Raw genomic sequence first — 15,885 nt, 5'->3', positions numbered from 1 at the left:
TATAGACCTCTAAAGATGGGCCATATTAGAATATGCTCACTCCACTCTTAGAAATATGCTCAGAGAACAAAAAAGGGTGAGTACGAGTAAGGACCTTTCAACACTACTAGCACAGGCCTTATTTACTTTTAATGATTTAAATTTAGATGACAAATTTCAATCAGAAGTAGAAAAGCACATTGCAGAAATCTCTAAAGACATAAAACCTGCAGTTTCATGGAAAGATGTAAACATCTTATTTGTGCTCTAAATAAACTGTTAACATAGAGAAGCGAATACGCTTATGTTTACACCCCCTCAGGTTATCTTTGGATTCCAGCACAACATATTAAACCACACCATGGCATGACTAGAATTCAAGCTGGTACTGGAGATGAAGAAACTGACCCTACTGAATCATCAGTCTCAGATAATGCAGCTTCCTCTAACAACACAGACACCATTAATTCTAGGGAATCTGTTTCATTTTTACTCTCTCTTTTCCTGCTACCTGTATCTGCCACACTCTATTGAGCCCATCTTCTATATCTGCTTAATTTCTGCACTGTTACTTAGAAAAACTCCCAGGTTCAGGTTCAAACAATGTGACTGTTTGGCTAAAAGAGATTAACACATACCCAGTGGGGTTCCTTAAGAAATTACCATATACCCAGTGGGGTTCCTTACCAACAGCAGGTGTCGGACTAAGGTGTCAAAACACTCTTCCATTGTAAAAGATGCCCTGTGTTGTATTCTAATTTGAAAATACAAAGCCAGAATAAGAGGAATCACAGCCTCTCCTGTAAGACCTGTTGCTGCACACATATTTACCCTTCAGACAATATAGCCTAATGCAGAAAAATAAAGGGGTGTGGGGAGATGTGGGGATTTATTCAGAATGATGGAAGAAATTGTAAAATTATGTAAAATTATCACAGTCCTTCTTGGAAAGCCAGAAAATCTGAATAGCCTTTGTAAAAGATTTGGCTGAAGTCAGCCTAATCCATTTTGCCTTGAGTTGATATCTGAATAGCAAATAAAAGAAAAAATATGATGAAGTTTATTTAAATAACTTGTTTACCCATGAGGTTCTAAAATTAACCTGTGATCATTCATGAGCATAATGGCTCTCTCAGGGGGTTGGTGACCAAGTTAATTACCCTGTAATGGTGTTGACTCAAAGCCTGTCATTTAATGTGTGCTAAAACAATGCTGGCTGGGCCAGTTGGTCAGGGCAGCTGCTAGAACTCTTTTTGGTCAGTGGCCTGGCCCCTTAGTTTGCTCTTTCACTGAATATCAGTGTCTGATTCTTAGTCATATGTCATGCAGCTGCGGTTTAAAGTTCGCATAGAATGTTAATTAAATGACTTTCTTAGTTTTATATTTCCACAAAATTATTTTTATATGCTACTTCTTCAAAAGTACCAAACAATTAATTACTTTGAAAGTTCACTCTTAAGCTTTCAGTTATAGATCTCCTTAAGACTCTATATTCGACACATGTCATTTAAATGCCTCATTTATGCATTTTATTTTTATTCTTGGAATGTATGGTTCCTATAATTAGCAAAAATATAAAAATAAATAAACTATAGTAGCTTAGAAATTTAGAAAACAGAAAATCAAGTGTTTCTATTTCCATGGACTAAAAGTGCTACATGGATTTTATTACTGGAAAGCAGAAGAAAGGGTAGAAATTATCAGTGTATTTTATGAACTGATAAACTAATTTACAAGGTATTGAAACTACCAGAACTAGGGTACTTCTGTATCTGATTGAAAGAAGTGTGAGAGTATCAAGAGGAATGTGATTTTCAATAGAAGGTAACACTTAAACAATGGTTTCAGATGATAAAAGCCCCAAATTAATTCTGAAATGAAAGAATAATACTAGTAGTTACAAAGTAATAAAAATTTATTTATGTATTTGATTGCATATAATGTTGCCTCTAAATGTAGGATTTAATTAATTAGCTTATAAACATTGAAGGTAGAATATTTGCTTTTGTCATTTAACCATCTAACAGATATAGCCAAGTGTGGTTTCTCACATGTACTATCACAGATTTTTAGAAGGCAGTGGCAGAAAGGTCACTTAAACCCAAGAATGTGAGACCAGCCTGGACAATATAGCAAGATCTTCTCTCTTGAAACAAAAAACAAGAAAAGCAAGCAAACAAAAAAAAAAAATAATCATTAGAAAAACACAAAAACAATTAATTGACTATTGGAAAAGTAACAAAATAGAGAGCAAAATTAAATGGATTAATCTAGACTTCCAAATTCACCCACTGCAAGTCAAGTTAGACCATCATACTTTCTTTTCTTTTCTTTTTTTTTTTTTTTTTTTTTTTTTTTTTTCTCAACTCTGGTAAAAGCTGTAGGGTTGGATATATGGAATTTAGTTACCATACACAAACAAAACCATCAGATGTGAAGGACTGAAATTAACTGCAAAATATATGATCTGTTAAAGTATTAATCATCCCTCCAGATTATCTGTCTGCTGTTAGTCTAACAATAACACCTCATTCTGCTTTTTATCTTACTGTTTAATATTTCAAAAGCTAACCTCTAGTGTTTTTTTCTTTTAACTTGTACCTTCTATTGCTATGTGATATGATTTTTTAAACAGAACTCTTCTTGGACATAAATATTAGATATTTAGACATATATTTAGACATTGTTTTTCATCTCATTATGCTGAATATCTAAAATAAACGTCTATTATCCACAATTAAAAATTTCAACCCTCTGATTCTGCTCTGCTTCTCTACCTCTTAACAAACCCATATCTTAAAGTTTTCTTTTAGTATATTTTTTTGGTTTCAATCTGTCTAAAGATTAATTTTTAGCAAGCAAGATAATAAAACCAAAATTTATTTAAGTAAATATACTTCTTTCTAATTTTCAAAAAGCAAAGTACAGACAGAGAACACCAATTTTGCCTTCAAGAAAATTCAACTTGAGAGGTTATGGTGGCTCACATTTGTAATTCCAGCACTTTGGGAGGCCTAAGTGAGCAGATCATCTGATGTCAGGAGTTTGAGACCAGCCTGGCACACATGGTGAAACTACATCTCTATCAAAAATGCAAATATTAGCTGGGCAGGGTGGCAAGCATCTGTAATCCCTGCTACTCAGAAGGTTGAGGCAGGAGAATCACTTGAATCTTTGAGGTGGAGTTTATGTTGAGCTGAGATCTTGCCTCTGCACTTCAGCTTGGGTGTCAGAGTGAGACTCTATCTCAACACAATTCAGCCTTGGTGTCAGAGTGAGACTCTATGTCAAAACAAAATAAACAAAAAAATTCAGACTTGATTTGGAATCCTCTCAACCTTGTTGGAAAGCAAGGTTTCAACCTTTTAAACTAAATATTCTAGCTGCATAAATACTGACACCATCAATTTCTAATAAACTGCATTTCCATATATTCCTAACATTCCTTATGTGATTTATGGTATTTAGTATCTAGAGCTTTAACACCTCTCAGTTCTTTATCTAGAAAACAAAACAAAATAAAACTGGTGTTCTGCTCCATTCCCTGGGCTGAAGTGCACTGTTGTGATCTCAACTCACTTGTCACCTCACCCCTTGGGCTCAAGGGTTTCTCCTACCTCAGTATCCTGAGTAGTAGGTGCACATGAACAAGTTTGGATAAGTTTTTGCATTGTTTGTAGAGATGACGTTTGCCATTCTACTCATATTGGTCTTGAACATTTGCATTTAAATGACATGCTCACTTTGGCCTCTCAAAGTGCTGAAACTACAGACATGAGCCACCATGTCTGGCCTCATTAGCTAAACTTTGGTAAGTTTTTCAGAAAGAAAAAAAAAAATTAAATGTGCATTCAGCATTAAAATCCCCATGGCTTTTAGTGGTGGCAGTCATAATGTTCATAAGGAATTCTGTCTCAGAGTTAGCAAGCTCATGTGAACTCATGATCACCTAGGCCATCATTCCATTTAAGTTTTCACAGTGCAAGAATTTACTAACTACTTATCACATGAAAAGAATCAAACTGGAAACTGGATCTAAAAATGTACACAGATAAAAACCTAATCTCTATTGTCCTCAAAATGTGGTAAGGGAGAAACAATCACAATCAAATATAATAATTTCACAACTGAGTTAATAACGATTGCATGCAGGAATGAGACAAAAATGAGTCATTAAGTGGTGTCAGGAAAGGAATCTCAGAGGTGACATCCAAGGTGTGACATGAAGGAGAGCATAGCTTAATCAGGGAGAGAGAGGAATTGAAAATTCCATTGAGAAAATCCATGCATGATGCTTTATATGAGAATGACAATCCTTTCAAAGCCTTCATATACTCTCAGTTAAATAGAAATCTAGTCAGTCAGCCTTCTTGAAGATGAAGTTATTAGTCTATAAACAATTCCATGGTCTCAAAGATCTGTGCTTTCAACACTCATTTTTATACTCGATGTAAGCCAAATTCCCAGAAATGCTATACAAGAGGGTGTCCTTACCATGAAACAACTAGGTTTTATTGAGAATGCACAAGATACAGTGGACACTTGAGAGGAAAGCCTTCCTACTTGTAACATATGACAGCAGCAGTTCTGGGTGTATGTAACTAAACTGCTGTGAATCCATTCTTGTCTAAGACATATTCTTGGAATAAGAAAGTGATTTTGTAAAGGAATAGATATAATCCAACTTGCTGACATGGACTCCCTGCCACTCCTCATCCTCATTGACTTTTGTGCAATTACTTTACCATTCACCAGGTAAAATGGCCACATGGATGATTCTTTTGACCCTAGTGACCCCTGTACCCCAGGGACCTTGACCTTTGCTCATTTTCATGACTCTGCCCAATGGCAGTACCATGCATTTGGTTTTCAGTTTCCACCTGAAACCTCATCCTGCAACTCTGTACTGTTAGGCAATCCTTATTCTTCTATCTGAAAAACTCTCCACATGTAGCCCTTGATCATTGAGGCTGCCATTCAACCCTCACTTTCTCCCTAGGTTGGCAGCTACTTTCCCTCTACTCTGCTACCCAAGACAGCCCCAGAATTATCAATTAGGTAGCTGCCTTTATAAATTCAATAAAAGTGGGCTCACAAAGTTGCAATATTTAAACATCTTCATTTTTCCACACTCATGGAAGTGTCCAAAGGGAGAGACACATATAGTTTATTCCCAGAGCTAGAACAGTAAACTCACCTACAAACACATGGCTTGGTTTCTCTCAATTCCAGGATCCCCAACCACATCTGGTCCTTCAATCCAGGTTATCATGCCTCTCTGTCTTAAGGAGCTATTCTTTCTTTACACACCAGACCTACTTTTTTTTCCTCCAAGCTGCTCCCTTCTAATCTTCCTGACAAAATGGAGGTTATTTAGGGTATGATTCTCATAACCCAAACATGACTGTTTACTTCTGCAATTCTTGCCTTTCCACTAAGCTCAGAGAATGCCAGTCTGTGTATCCTTTTCAAAGCCCATCCCTCTATTTGCACTCTTGGTCCAAGTACGTGTTGCTCTTCTAGTGACATGTTTCATTTATTGTGCCACTTAATTCCCGAATCTTGTGGAGCCAAAGTAGCAGTAGCTGTAGAAAATACCCAACCAGGAAACTATTTATAAATACCACCTCGTGGTGCTTTTTACTTTTACCAAAGATACTTTTTCCCTGAAGATTAAAGGCTGCCAATTTTGCTTGACAGGCTTTCTCAAAGTTGTTCTAAAATAGCTAATTCCTTCCCACATTTTGCTTTCACTTTCATTTAAATTTTGATATCTCAGAATCTTTAGAACACTTCAACTGCAAATCGATCATGCACACACACAAACACACAAAAATATTCTAACTATTTTACCAGAACAGTAACAAATTATTTTTCAACAGCAAGGCTCAACATTAATGCTCTCCACAGATACGTTATATTTACTTGATTTTTAGTTTTATCTATTTCACTGTATTTGTAGGACCCACTCAAATCACTTAAACAAATGTTATTAGAAATAAAAGTATTATGTGAAACAGTAGAGTATCCCAACATTTATTAAAAGTTTTAGATTTTTTTTTGATATGTTAAATATTAACCTTAGAAGACAGTTGGGTTTTGGTAGTTCATGCCTGCAGTCCCAGCACTTTGGGAGGATAGTTGGGCAGTTCACAACTTCTGAATTTAGAGACTATTAGGACCGCCTGGTCAAACATGGTCTTGACTGAAAAATATATAAAAGAGCCAGGTGTGGTGGCATGTGCCTGTAATCCCAGCTACTCAGGTGTGTGAGGTAAGAGAATCACTTGAACCTGAGAAGTGAGGTTGCAGTGAGCTGAGATCATGCCATGGACCTCTAGCCTGGGTGACAGGGCTAGACTCTGTCTTAAGAAAAATAAAGGAAAGAAAAACAGAAGACTTTACAAAACAAACAAAAACATTACTCTTGTGATCAGTAACAAAATTAAGTGTACCAGTTTACATATGACTGCCTGAATTTGCTTCTTTGTTTCTCTCTTATATTCATGTAGCTTTACTTCTAAAGACTCACACTTGATACGCTGAGGGTTAGCGTCTTAAAACTGATCATTAGTAAGCTGAAGCTTCTCAGCTATTAAAAAATAAGCTGTCAAGTTAAGAATGGAAGCATTGTCAAGTGTGTGCTCTGGCCAGCAAAATGTTAAAAACAAAAACAAAAGTAAAAGGGAAACTTAGAGAGAGACAGAGTTAAACTGCTACCTTGAAGGCAACAGAGCACAGATGTTTGTGGGAGCAGTTGGCTCAAGCAGCTCAGACAGTAATCACAGTGTAAGAATAAACTGATGAGTGAAAGCTTGCAATAAAACCACAAATGTCATCAAAGAGTAACAGAGAGAGAGTGAGAGCACACAAATGAGATAGAGACTTAAGAGAGAGACCCAGTGTGTCTGGCAATAAAAGATTTAGGTGAAATTGCAAGAGAATGTGAGGGCAAAGATGCTACTAAACTCAAACAAGTGGCCAGCAATATGTTTTACAATCAGGAGGAGGAGGCTGAGAGAAAGGCAAGGCATAACTCACAAGACAAGATGGGGACACAACTTGGGTTAACAAGACAGTGAGAAAGAGGTATGTCTAGACCAGCATCTAAAATCTGGCTGGAGAAAGATCAATGTGGGGTCGATAAAAAGTAAAAGGCATTAGAAGAATAAGTGTCCCAAAATAGCATTGTCTAAAGATTAGGTGTCCCCATGTAGCCAATGGTTTTATCTCCATGAAATATGTAGGCCAAGAGCAGCAACAGCAGCAGCAGCAGCAGCAGCAGCAAGTCAGAAAATCTCAAATAATCAGGATACAGACTTACTTGGTCTGGCTGGGGTGAAAAGATATGAAGACTGACACAGGCCAAGCTCAATTTCTCTATGCCCGAAGTAGCCTATCGTCAGCATTAAGGTGATCCATAACAACAACAAATAATTTTATGGTAGATACAGGGACTGAGGATTAGGTGGTAACAAAACTGGTAGGGCCACTGTTCAAAGCTTATGCTACTATCATTGAGGCTATGGGAATATCAAACTGAAAGATCATTTTTGCCAATCAAAAAGATGTGTCATTGGAAGATGTGAGGTGCAGCACAAAATGTTATATCTTCCCAGCTGCCCTGTTCCTCTATGGAGGAGGTACCTGCTTCAAAAACTACAAGTATAAACTTCTTTTAAGCCTGAAGGAAGAATAACTTTAGATTTTAAACAACCAAAGGCTATGGTATTAGTACTCACCTTTCCACAAGCTGATACCTGGTGATTATCTGCTAGGGATGTGGAGGGTCCTGGAAAGCAAACTTGGAGGCCAATGAAGAAAATCACACTGTCAGAATTAATTAGTAAATTTCCAGAGCTATGGGCTGAAGATAATCCACCCAAGCTAGCCATAAAGCATGCTCAGCAGGTAGGAGGACTAAAAGTGGGAGCCAGTAGCCCACACCACTGGAGACAGTTTTAGGCTTAGAAAAGCATTTAGAACACTTAGAAAAGCAAGACATTTTTGTGCCATGCTGGTCATTCTGGAACACTCCACTCTTATCAGTCAATAGATTACTGGCTTGTAATAAATTGTACCACACCTGTAATGATTATAGTCCAGTGCAGAACACACAAGCTGTAAACCAAGCAACAGTAACTTACTTTCTATTACTTTTCCAAACCCATACATCTTGCTCCCCCTAATTTCCTCCAAGGCAGTATGGTTCACTGTTTTAGACTCAAAGAATGCTTTCTCCTGCCTTTGTCTCATGCCAGTCAATTGGCATATCTTTGTGCTTCAAAGGGGAAATCCCCAGCATAGTTGGATCAGGCTTACCAAAGTGTTCAACAACTCCTTCATGATTTTTAGTGAGGTCCTTCCATCAGACCTTAATGCTTACACCCCACCAAATAAAGATTGAGCCTTTCTCCAGTATGTGAATTACTTTCTCCCAGCAGCACCCACTATAGAAGATTGCCATTAAAAAACTGCCTCCACTTTCTATGGAAGATAGAGTAAAAGCTATGTAGAGAAAAGGCCATATTTGCTGCACAGTATTCACATATGTGGAGTTTGTCAAAAGCCACTGATGGCACATGTTAAGTAATGTATACAAGGATCTAACCACAACCTCACAGCAACAAGTCAGAGAGTTCTTAGGGACAGCAGTGTTCTGACATAGAATTCTAAATTTCCTGCTAATGGCAAAACTATTATATGAAGCCACAAAGGGGTCAAGGAGAAAAGACCCCTTCATCTGAGGCCCTTAACAACAGAAAGCAGTTAATGTGATAAACAAATTTCTAGTTGAGACACCTGCTTTAGGACTGCCAGACATAACTAACTTTTTTCTTCTGTATGTTCATGAGTGGAGGAAAATGGCCATTAGATTTTTAACCCAATGTTGGGATAATGGCATTACTCAATATCCTACCTATCCAAGTAGCTGAACTCAGTGGCTCCAAAAAGGCCACCCTGGTTCAAGGCTCTTGCCACTACAGCCATGCCCATGCTGGAAGCGAATAAATAAAATCTGGGGCAGCAGGTCGCTGTAAGGGTATCATGGTATGATTTAACACTAATGGATTAAGTAGGTCACCACCAGCTGTCAAATTCACAAATAACTCAATACCAGGGACTTTTGTGTAAAAAAATTGTACATCAACTTAGAAATTGTAAACACTCTCAAATCTACTACACTGCTCCCTTTGGAGCAAGAATCTCACTTACGTAACTGTATAGAAACAGTCTATAAAGTATTCTCAGGTTGACAGGACCTTACAGATTAGCCCCTCCAATATCCAGATGTTAAATACTTCACTGCTGGTAGCAGCTTTGTAACAGAAAGAGTCAAATGGGCAGGATATGGAGTTGTAACTCTAGATTCCGTGCTAGTGGCTCAAAGCTTGCCAATACAGCCATTGCTGTTAGCAAAAGGTAAAGGAACCATGATACATACTAACTCAAAATATGCCTTTGCTATGCTACATGTACACGGGAGCGGACACAAGAAAAAAGAACTCCTAACTGCCCAAGGAACAAGTGCAAAGTACACAGAAGACATTCTACAACTTTTTGATGCAGCATAAAAGCCTAAAAAAATAGCTGTTAAACATTGTCAAGGCCATCAAAAAGGTGGAACCCTACCTGGAAATCAGATGCAGCGGCTAAATGTGCAGTGATAAATACCCCACTTTCCAGCACAATAGCTAGAAAAGCAGCTTGAGTTATGTCTCTCCTCCCAGATCACTTGCTTAAATAGAAGTCAAGTGAGTTTCCAAATAAGAGGACCTGGTTTACTCAGGACAATGAAGTGCATTAAAAAAAAAAAAATGGCAGAAGTTCTTACATGGAAAATTAGCAGTTTCGGAGGTTATAGCCCCCAGGTCTGTAAAACCTTTCTCCAAGAATCCCATATAGAAAAAAAAAAAAAACAAAAAAAAACAAAAAACAGCACTACTTATACTACTGGGGTGCCAATTCTATATGCCATGGCTCATTGTCATCTCTTGATCCATTTGTAAACAATGGTTAACCTGTCCTATAACCCTCAACGAAGCAAATCCCACATTGGGCTAATAATAAAATAAGCTGGTGTAATTGTAATAAATGTATAAATAGACAACTGAAAAAAAACACAGACTGTTCTCTAGAAAGAATAATTAATTATTATGGCTGAGCTATTTGGGTGCAAATTGGGTCATGGGGATATAGTCCTTTAATCGATACAATAAATGGCATCATCAGGCTGCAGAAGTTTCTAAAAGTCACAACCACTGAAGCTCCAGAGTTTCTGATTTGCTAATGGTACAAGCCACAAAGATGAGAAATGCCATTTTCCAAAAGAGACTAACATTGGATTATCTTTTAGTTCCAAAAAGAGGAGTATGTGGACATTTTAGCTTATCAAATGGCCGTCTGGGCATTAATAATAATAGACAAACAGTCATGGAAATTACCACCAGAATTCAAAAACTAGCTCATGTCCCAGTACAAACTTGGAAAGAGTAATCAGTATACTCACTCTTTGAAGGATGGTTTGTATATTTGGGAGGGAGAGGGTAAAACACTCAGGGGGCAGTAGTAATTATATTGAAAGGGTGTTTAATACTATCTTGTCTCTTGTCTCTCTTAATTGGTGATATTCAATCAACTACAGAAGCAATAACCACCAGTCAATTGATGACATTAACTAAGTATCAGCCTGTGCCCCAAGAGGATGTAGCACTGCCTCAAAATAATAAGACTAATAACTTGTCTAAAACAACAGGGCTAACTATGGGCTTATGCAGCATAATCATCTAATGGAACTTAATCATTGTCAAATGATGAGATAAAATAAACTTAAACTAAGCAAATAATATGCTGGTAGCCCAGAAAACTACATTAATACCATATTTTCTAAGCAGGAAGCTTAGCAGTAATAATAATTAATAATAATAATAATAATAATATAATAATAATAATAATGGTATCTTACAGGTGAATAACAGCCATTCCTGGAACCTCAGCACTCTGCATATCAGCCTGTGAGAACCTTCCAAATTCTCAGCTGTCACCCTGGCTGGTCCCAGGTAGGAGACTGGTTCGAAAGCAGGTGAGATTCCACAGAGGAGGGACAACTCTTAAGACAGATACAGTCACAAAGAGTTCATCAGGTACTAAAAGTTTAATTTTTTGCCTTTTTTGTCAGGATAGAAACTAGCAACCTAGTGCTAAAGGAATCCACTCGGTGCTATAGACTTACCATAAGCTCACACATCACCCTGCTGTCTATAAAAAGCACAAAGCCATTCCCAGGTTGTTTCTCTTAAAATGTTCTGCAACACAGCTAAGCCATCCACCCTGGGGTCCAGCTTCAAAAACCAAACAGGCATAAAAGAGATCTACTAAATAAGCTTGTAAGCTCATAGAAGCACCAAGTAACCTATACCAAATATTAACTTCTAAGTGGTAGTAAATATTTAAAGCAATGGCGTTGCTTCCTATTAATGGATTAATAAAAAGCCACATATTAAATGGGAAATTTAATAGTAACAACAGTAGTCTGTATTTGCTGCATAATAAAATATAGTTTACTGTGTTGTGTTCGATATAAAACCTCACCCCAGTCACTGTTTGAAATTAACTAACTCCGTAAAAAACCTACCTTATCTCTCCTCCCCACATTCTCAGCAAAGTTCCCAGGCATGTCTTCTTCTCTTGATGACCAGACACAAGGTCACAGGACAAGATAACATCCAGAAAATGCACCCTGTGTTTCTCAAAATGCTTGTTTTAAAAATGTGGATTACAGACATCAGCCACTAGGCTGGCCGATTCTTTCTACGGTTTTTCGTCGGATACACTCAGCTTTCTCCTTGGAAAAATAGAATCAAAACCAAAATCTACTCCCAACACCTGCATCTTCTTCAAAAAGATAGGAGAAAATGAAAACAAATTTGTTGTGAAATTATATATACACATTTAACAAGAACATAATGTGTATCAAAGGCTACCAGAAAAGAGGTCAGACATCTTACTCTTTTACACAAGATAGTGGATTAAGCCCATTTTACATTCATGTTTTTTACGTAAAATTGCTTATTTTCTTGCCTCGTCATGACTAAATGTAAGCTTGCAGTTTGGAGACAGGTAACAGCTTTGTCTCCCACTGAAAACATCAAGGCATTTTTCCTCTCTACACTGTCACTTGTCTTGGCTTCCCAAAATGCTCAGCCACCATTTGACACAGATTGTCCTACATTTAATGTGGTTTCTTTTTCTGATTCTACTATTAACTTTTTTTTTTTTTTTTTTTTTTTTTTTTTCACACCCTTGTTCCACCTTTTGGTGCTGTCAGTAATCATTCCTCCCCTCCCATCACAGAAGAAGCTTGTACTTCAGGCATTGCAACATAAACATTTCCCAGAAAAGAAAAAAAATAAAAAATATTTTAATTGTCCATTTTTCAAAACAAAAAGATTGTAAAAATTGATGAACCACCTCTGGTAGAAACACCTGTTTTATCTTGAGAAGGAATTTACTGGATGTTTTTATTACATTGTGTTATATATAAAAAAATCTGAAATAAAACTATACAAAATTACCCACAAAACCTAAACTACATTAAACCAAGACAAACTTCTGACAGTAACATCTCTTTCAATTATGAGAGAACTGCCCCCTATGGTGTGAGAAACATAAAAATTATCATTTATTTCCTCCACACATATTCAAAACTTGCCAACACAAATACTTAAAATTTTTATATGCCACTTTTAAACCATGATCATACAGAAATTATTTATACCGTGAATGTATAAAAATTCAATAAATATTTTATTTAACGTTAAGATTACATTACAAATTCAAATCCTGTTTTGTTAGTCAGTTATGTTACATCACACAGATGATTTCTTAAAAAATAATTTTTAATTGACATTAGGTCATTTGAGCAAAATAAAAAATAATTAAAAATTCTGCTTGGATACACATAAAAATTTACTTAACTTAAAAAACTTGGCTTTTGCTTTTTTTTTTTTTTTTTTAAATCTTCCATTCTTTGGCATCTGCTTCCAAGATCGCCTGCTTTAAAATATTGTGTATCATTAACATTTGTCAGATATTTATAAACATAGCAAACAAAATCAATATTAAATTTAAAAATATACATAAAATGTTTTGAATGGAAATGCATATAACTTACTTTTTATTCTGAAATCTAATCAGATATTTTAGTTACATTTGTTTTCATCTTAACATTTGAAGGTAAGTTTTAAATAATATAAAGTTACTAGAGTGTACAATTCAATGGAATTTAATATGTTTATGATGTTGTACAATAATATTTTATCTTTTGTTCCTAAATATTTCTATCCATCAACAGAAATCCCTGTGTCTCCTAAAGAACTACTTCTATTTCCCAACCCCTGACAACTAGAAAAATACCGATAATATCTATGGGCATTTCTTTTCGCCATGTAGTGCATCAGTCTTCAATTCAATATGCCAAACTGACAGAGCTTTAATAATCTTTATCTCTACTACCCAATTACCAGACCCTGTGTCCCCTGGAACCAATCTAGTGAGAGTGTGTGTGTCAGTGAGAAAATTCCATGTATTTCAGGTACTGAGGACATTATTTATTTAATTACATGTTTAAAAGATTTTGCTGGGATGAGATTCTTGCAGATTGTACTGTGTAAGTATTCAGTCTATGTTTTAGTATTGCTGTATACATTTCTCGGGCTGAGAAGAAAATCCTCTTGGTAAAATTTCATGTGTGTTGCTAGGAGACCAAAGGCCCCTTGTGATGTCATAGCTACTCAAGTTGAGAACCACTGTAGTGGTCTAGATTACTTTACCTCCTTAGGCCCACTGCAGCAGGTTTTCAAACCTCAATGTTGAAAACCATGCAGGCTGGAGGATTAGGTGAGAAAATATTTATTTGAGATGGCAGATATTTCTTCAGAAACTCAAGATCTTTCTCCTAAAGTTAAATCGACTAGTTCAGAAGCTTCCACTAGGTTTCTGTTGGGTGAAGACATATTCTCTGAAGACTCCGACTTAAGGTCAATAATTGAAGAAAATGCTTTTCAGGTTTTGTCACAAGGATCCTTGATAAAAAGTCCAGGTTACACAGTTTGTGTCTCTGAGCTAGATAAGGGTAATGATTTTATTTCTCAAACTTTTCCCAGAAAACTTTGGAAAATAGTTGAAAGTGACCAGTTCAAGTGCATTTCATGGAATGAGGATGGAACTTGCATAGTGATTCATGAAGAACTTTTCAAGAAAGAAATTCTGGAAAGAAAAGATCCTTACAGAATATTTAAAGCTGAGAGTATAAAAAGCTTAGTTCGACAGCTCAACCTTTATGGATTCAGTAAAATTCGACAGAATTTTCAAAGATCTGCATTTCTAGCAGACTTTCTGGAAGAAGAAAAAGAAGTTCCCATTGTAAGCAAGGTATTTAAAACATTTCAGTGTCCACTTTATGTAGAGTACATAGGTAATTTTATTTTGTACATCAGTAAATATGTTGATACATACAGTAAGTCTAGATTTTGTAAATTATATTAATATCGAAGTAAAAATTGTTTAGGTTTTTACAATCAGTGAGGGCAGCTTCTGCATTAAACTTTCCAGGTTTCAAGAAATTTTGTAACAACTCTGAATCTTACCAATAAACTCCAGATAAATTTACCAAAGCCAATAATGAAATGTTACTATTATTATGTAACATGTTTTTACTCAAGGGCTTGACAATTTGAGTGCACTTTCCCCCAAAAGGCATATTCCTGGAAAGAATAAACAATGTTCATGCATCATTTGATGACATCAACTTTGTGTGATAAGACAGAAATCTGAGTTTTTTGTGTTATATGTGCTATTGCCACTTTTCTCTTGGTTTAAAATGACACTGAATTACTTTCTCTTTTGCTTTTAGTTAAAAGTCTATTGTAACCCAAATTTCAGACGTGGCTATCCTCAACTTTTAGTAAAAATGAAAAGAAGAATTGGGATTAGAAATGCTTCTCTTGTGTCTACTTTATTCAACAAGAAGCACTTTAGAGCAGGGGCTGACACAGATAATCATAATTCTGGATTAATTGCTGAAACTAGTGGAGAAGGATCATTTTCAACCTCTACAAATTTAAACATGCCTCTTATAAGAAAACCTTCTGTCAGCCAAAGAATTGCCAGTTTGCCTGACACAACCAGAAGTGGCTTTCCTCCTACTCCATCTTCAACTTCATTTAGACCAACAGAATGTATTGCAACAAATCAAAATGCTATTTTAAATCAGTTGGCCAGTATTCATATGCAATCTCATAGCACCTACATACAAGCAAATGACCACACTTTTAATTGCATTACAACCACACCTTCTCAATACCAAATCATATCTTCCTCACAAAATAGTCTTTTGGAGTTGATAGTGAAACCATCAACTTTTCCAAGCAGATATCCTGAGGTGTCAATAAATGAGACTCCTTATCCTAACCTGCTACCAGCAGGTAACATGTGGTTGCTAGGGCCCATGACAGCTGATATATCTGTTGACTCTCCTTTCAAGCCAGCTTTTCAACTATCTTCACTGGGAAAATAAAACCCTAATTACAACTGATATTAGAGTGACACTAAAAGAGTACCATATAATGCACAACAACCATAGAGACTAACATTTTCCTTGAAAAAAATGCAAAAATTCTGCAATTATCTTCTTGAACAATAAAATTACATGTTTACCCTTATGGTTGCTTTTTATTTATTTCTAAACATATGGTTAAGAGTGAAATCGTGTTGCATTTTGTTTAATTTAAAACATATATTGAACGGATATACATATTTGTATGGCTAATATATATAAGATACATACATATACAGTATAGTATATTTTATATGTGTGGTGTGGTGTGTGTGTGAGTGTGTGTGTGT

General features: G+C 36.1%; 1 protein-coding gene across 1 annotated transcript; it reads left to right on the top strand.

Annotated features, from left to right (window-relative positions):
- The first annotated feature begins 13,899 nt into the window (after positions 1-13,899).
- On the top strand, positions 13,900-15,556 carry LOC141583045 (heat shock transcription factor, Y-linked-like). The gene is made up of 2 exons (XM_074392461.1): positions 13,900-14,412; positions 14,894-15,556. The coding sequence occupies exons 1-2, from the start codon at positions 13,900-13,902 to the stop codon at positions 15,554-15,556; spliced, it is 1,176 nt and encodes a 391-aa protein (XP_074248562.1).
- The last annotated feature ends 329 nt before the right edge of the window (positions 15,557-15,885 follow it).

Source organism: Saimiri boliviensis, chromosome Y, assembly GCF_048565385.1.
Source record: "Saimiri boliviensis isolate mSaiBol1 chromosome Y, mSaiBol1.pri, whole genome shotgun sequence".
Classification (NCBI taxonomy): domain Eukaryota; kingdom Metazoa; phylum Chordata; class Mammalia; order Primates; family Cebidae; genus Saimiri; species Saimiri boliviensis.
This window is presented reverse-complemented; position numbering and strand designations above follow the sequence as displayed.

Excerpts from the sequence above, each read along its gene's own strand:
- LOC141583045 (XM_074392461.1), top strand. The coding sequence starts at position 13,900 with ATGGCAGATATTTCTTCAGAAACTCAAGATCTTTCTCCTAAAGTTAAA. Across the intron at positions 14,413-14,893 it reads AAGTTCCCATTGTAAGCAAG|TTAAAAGTCTATTGTAACCC; the intron begins GTATTTAAAACA and ends TTTTGCTTTTAG.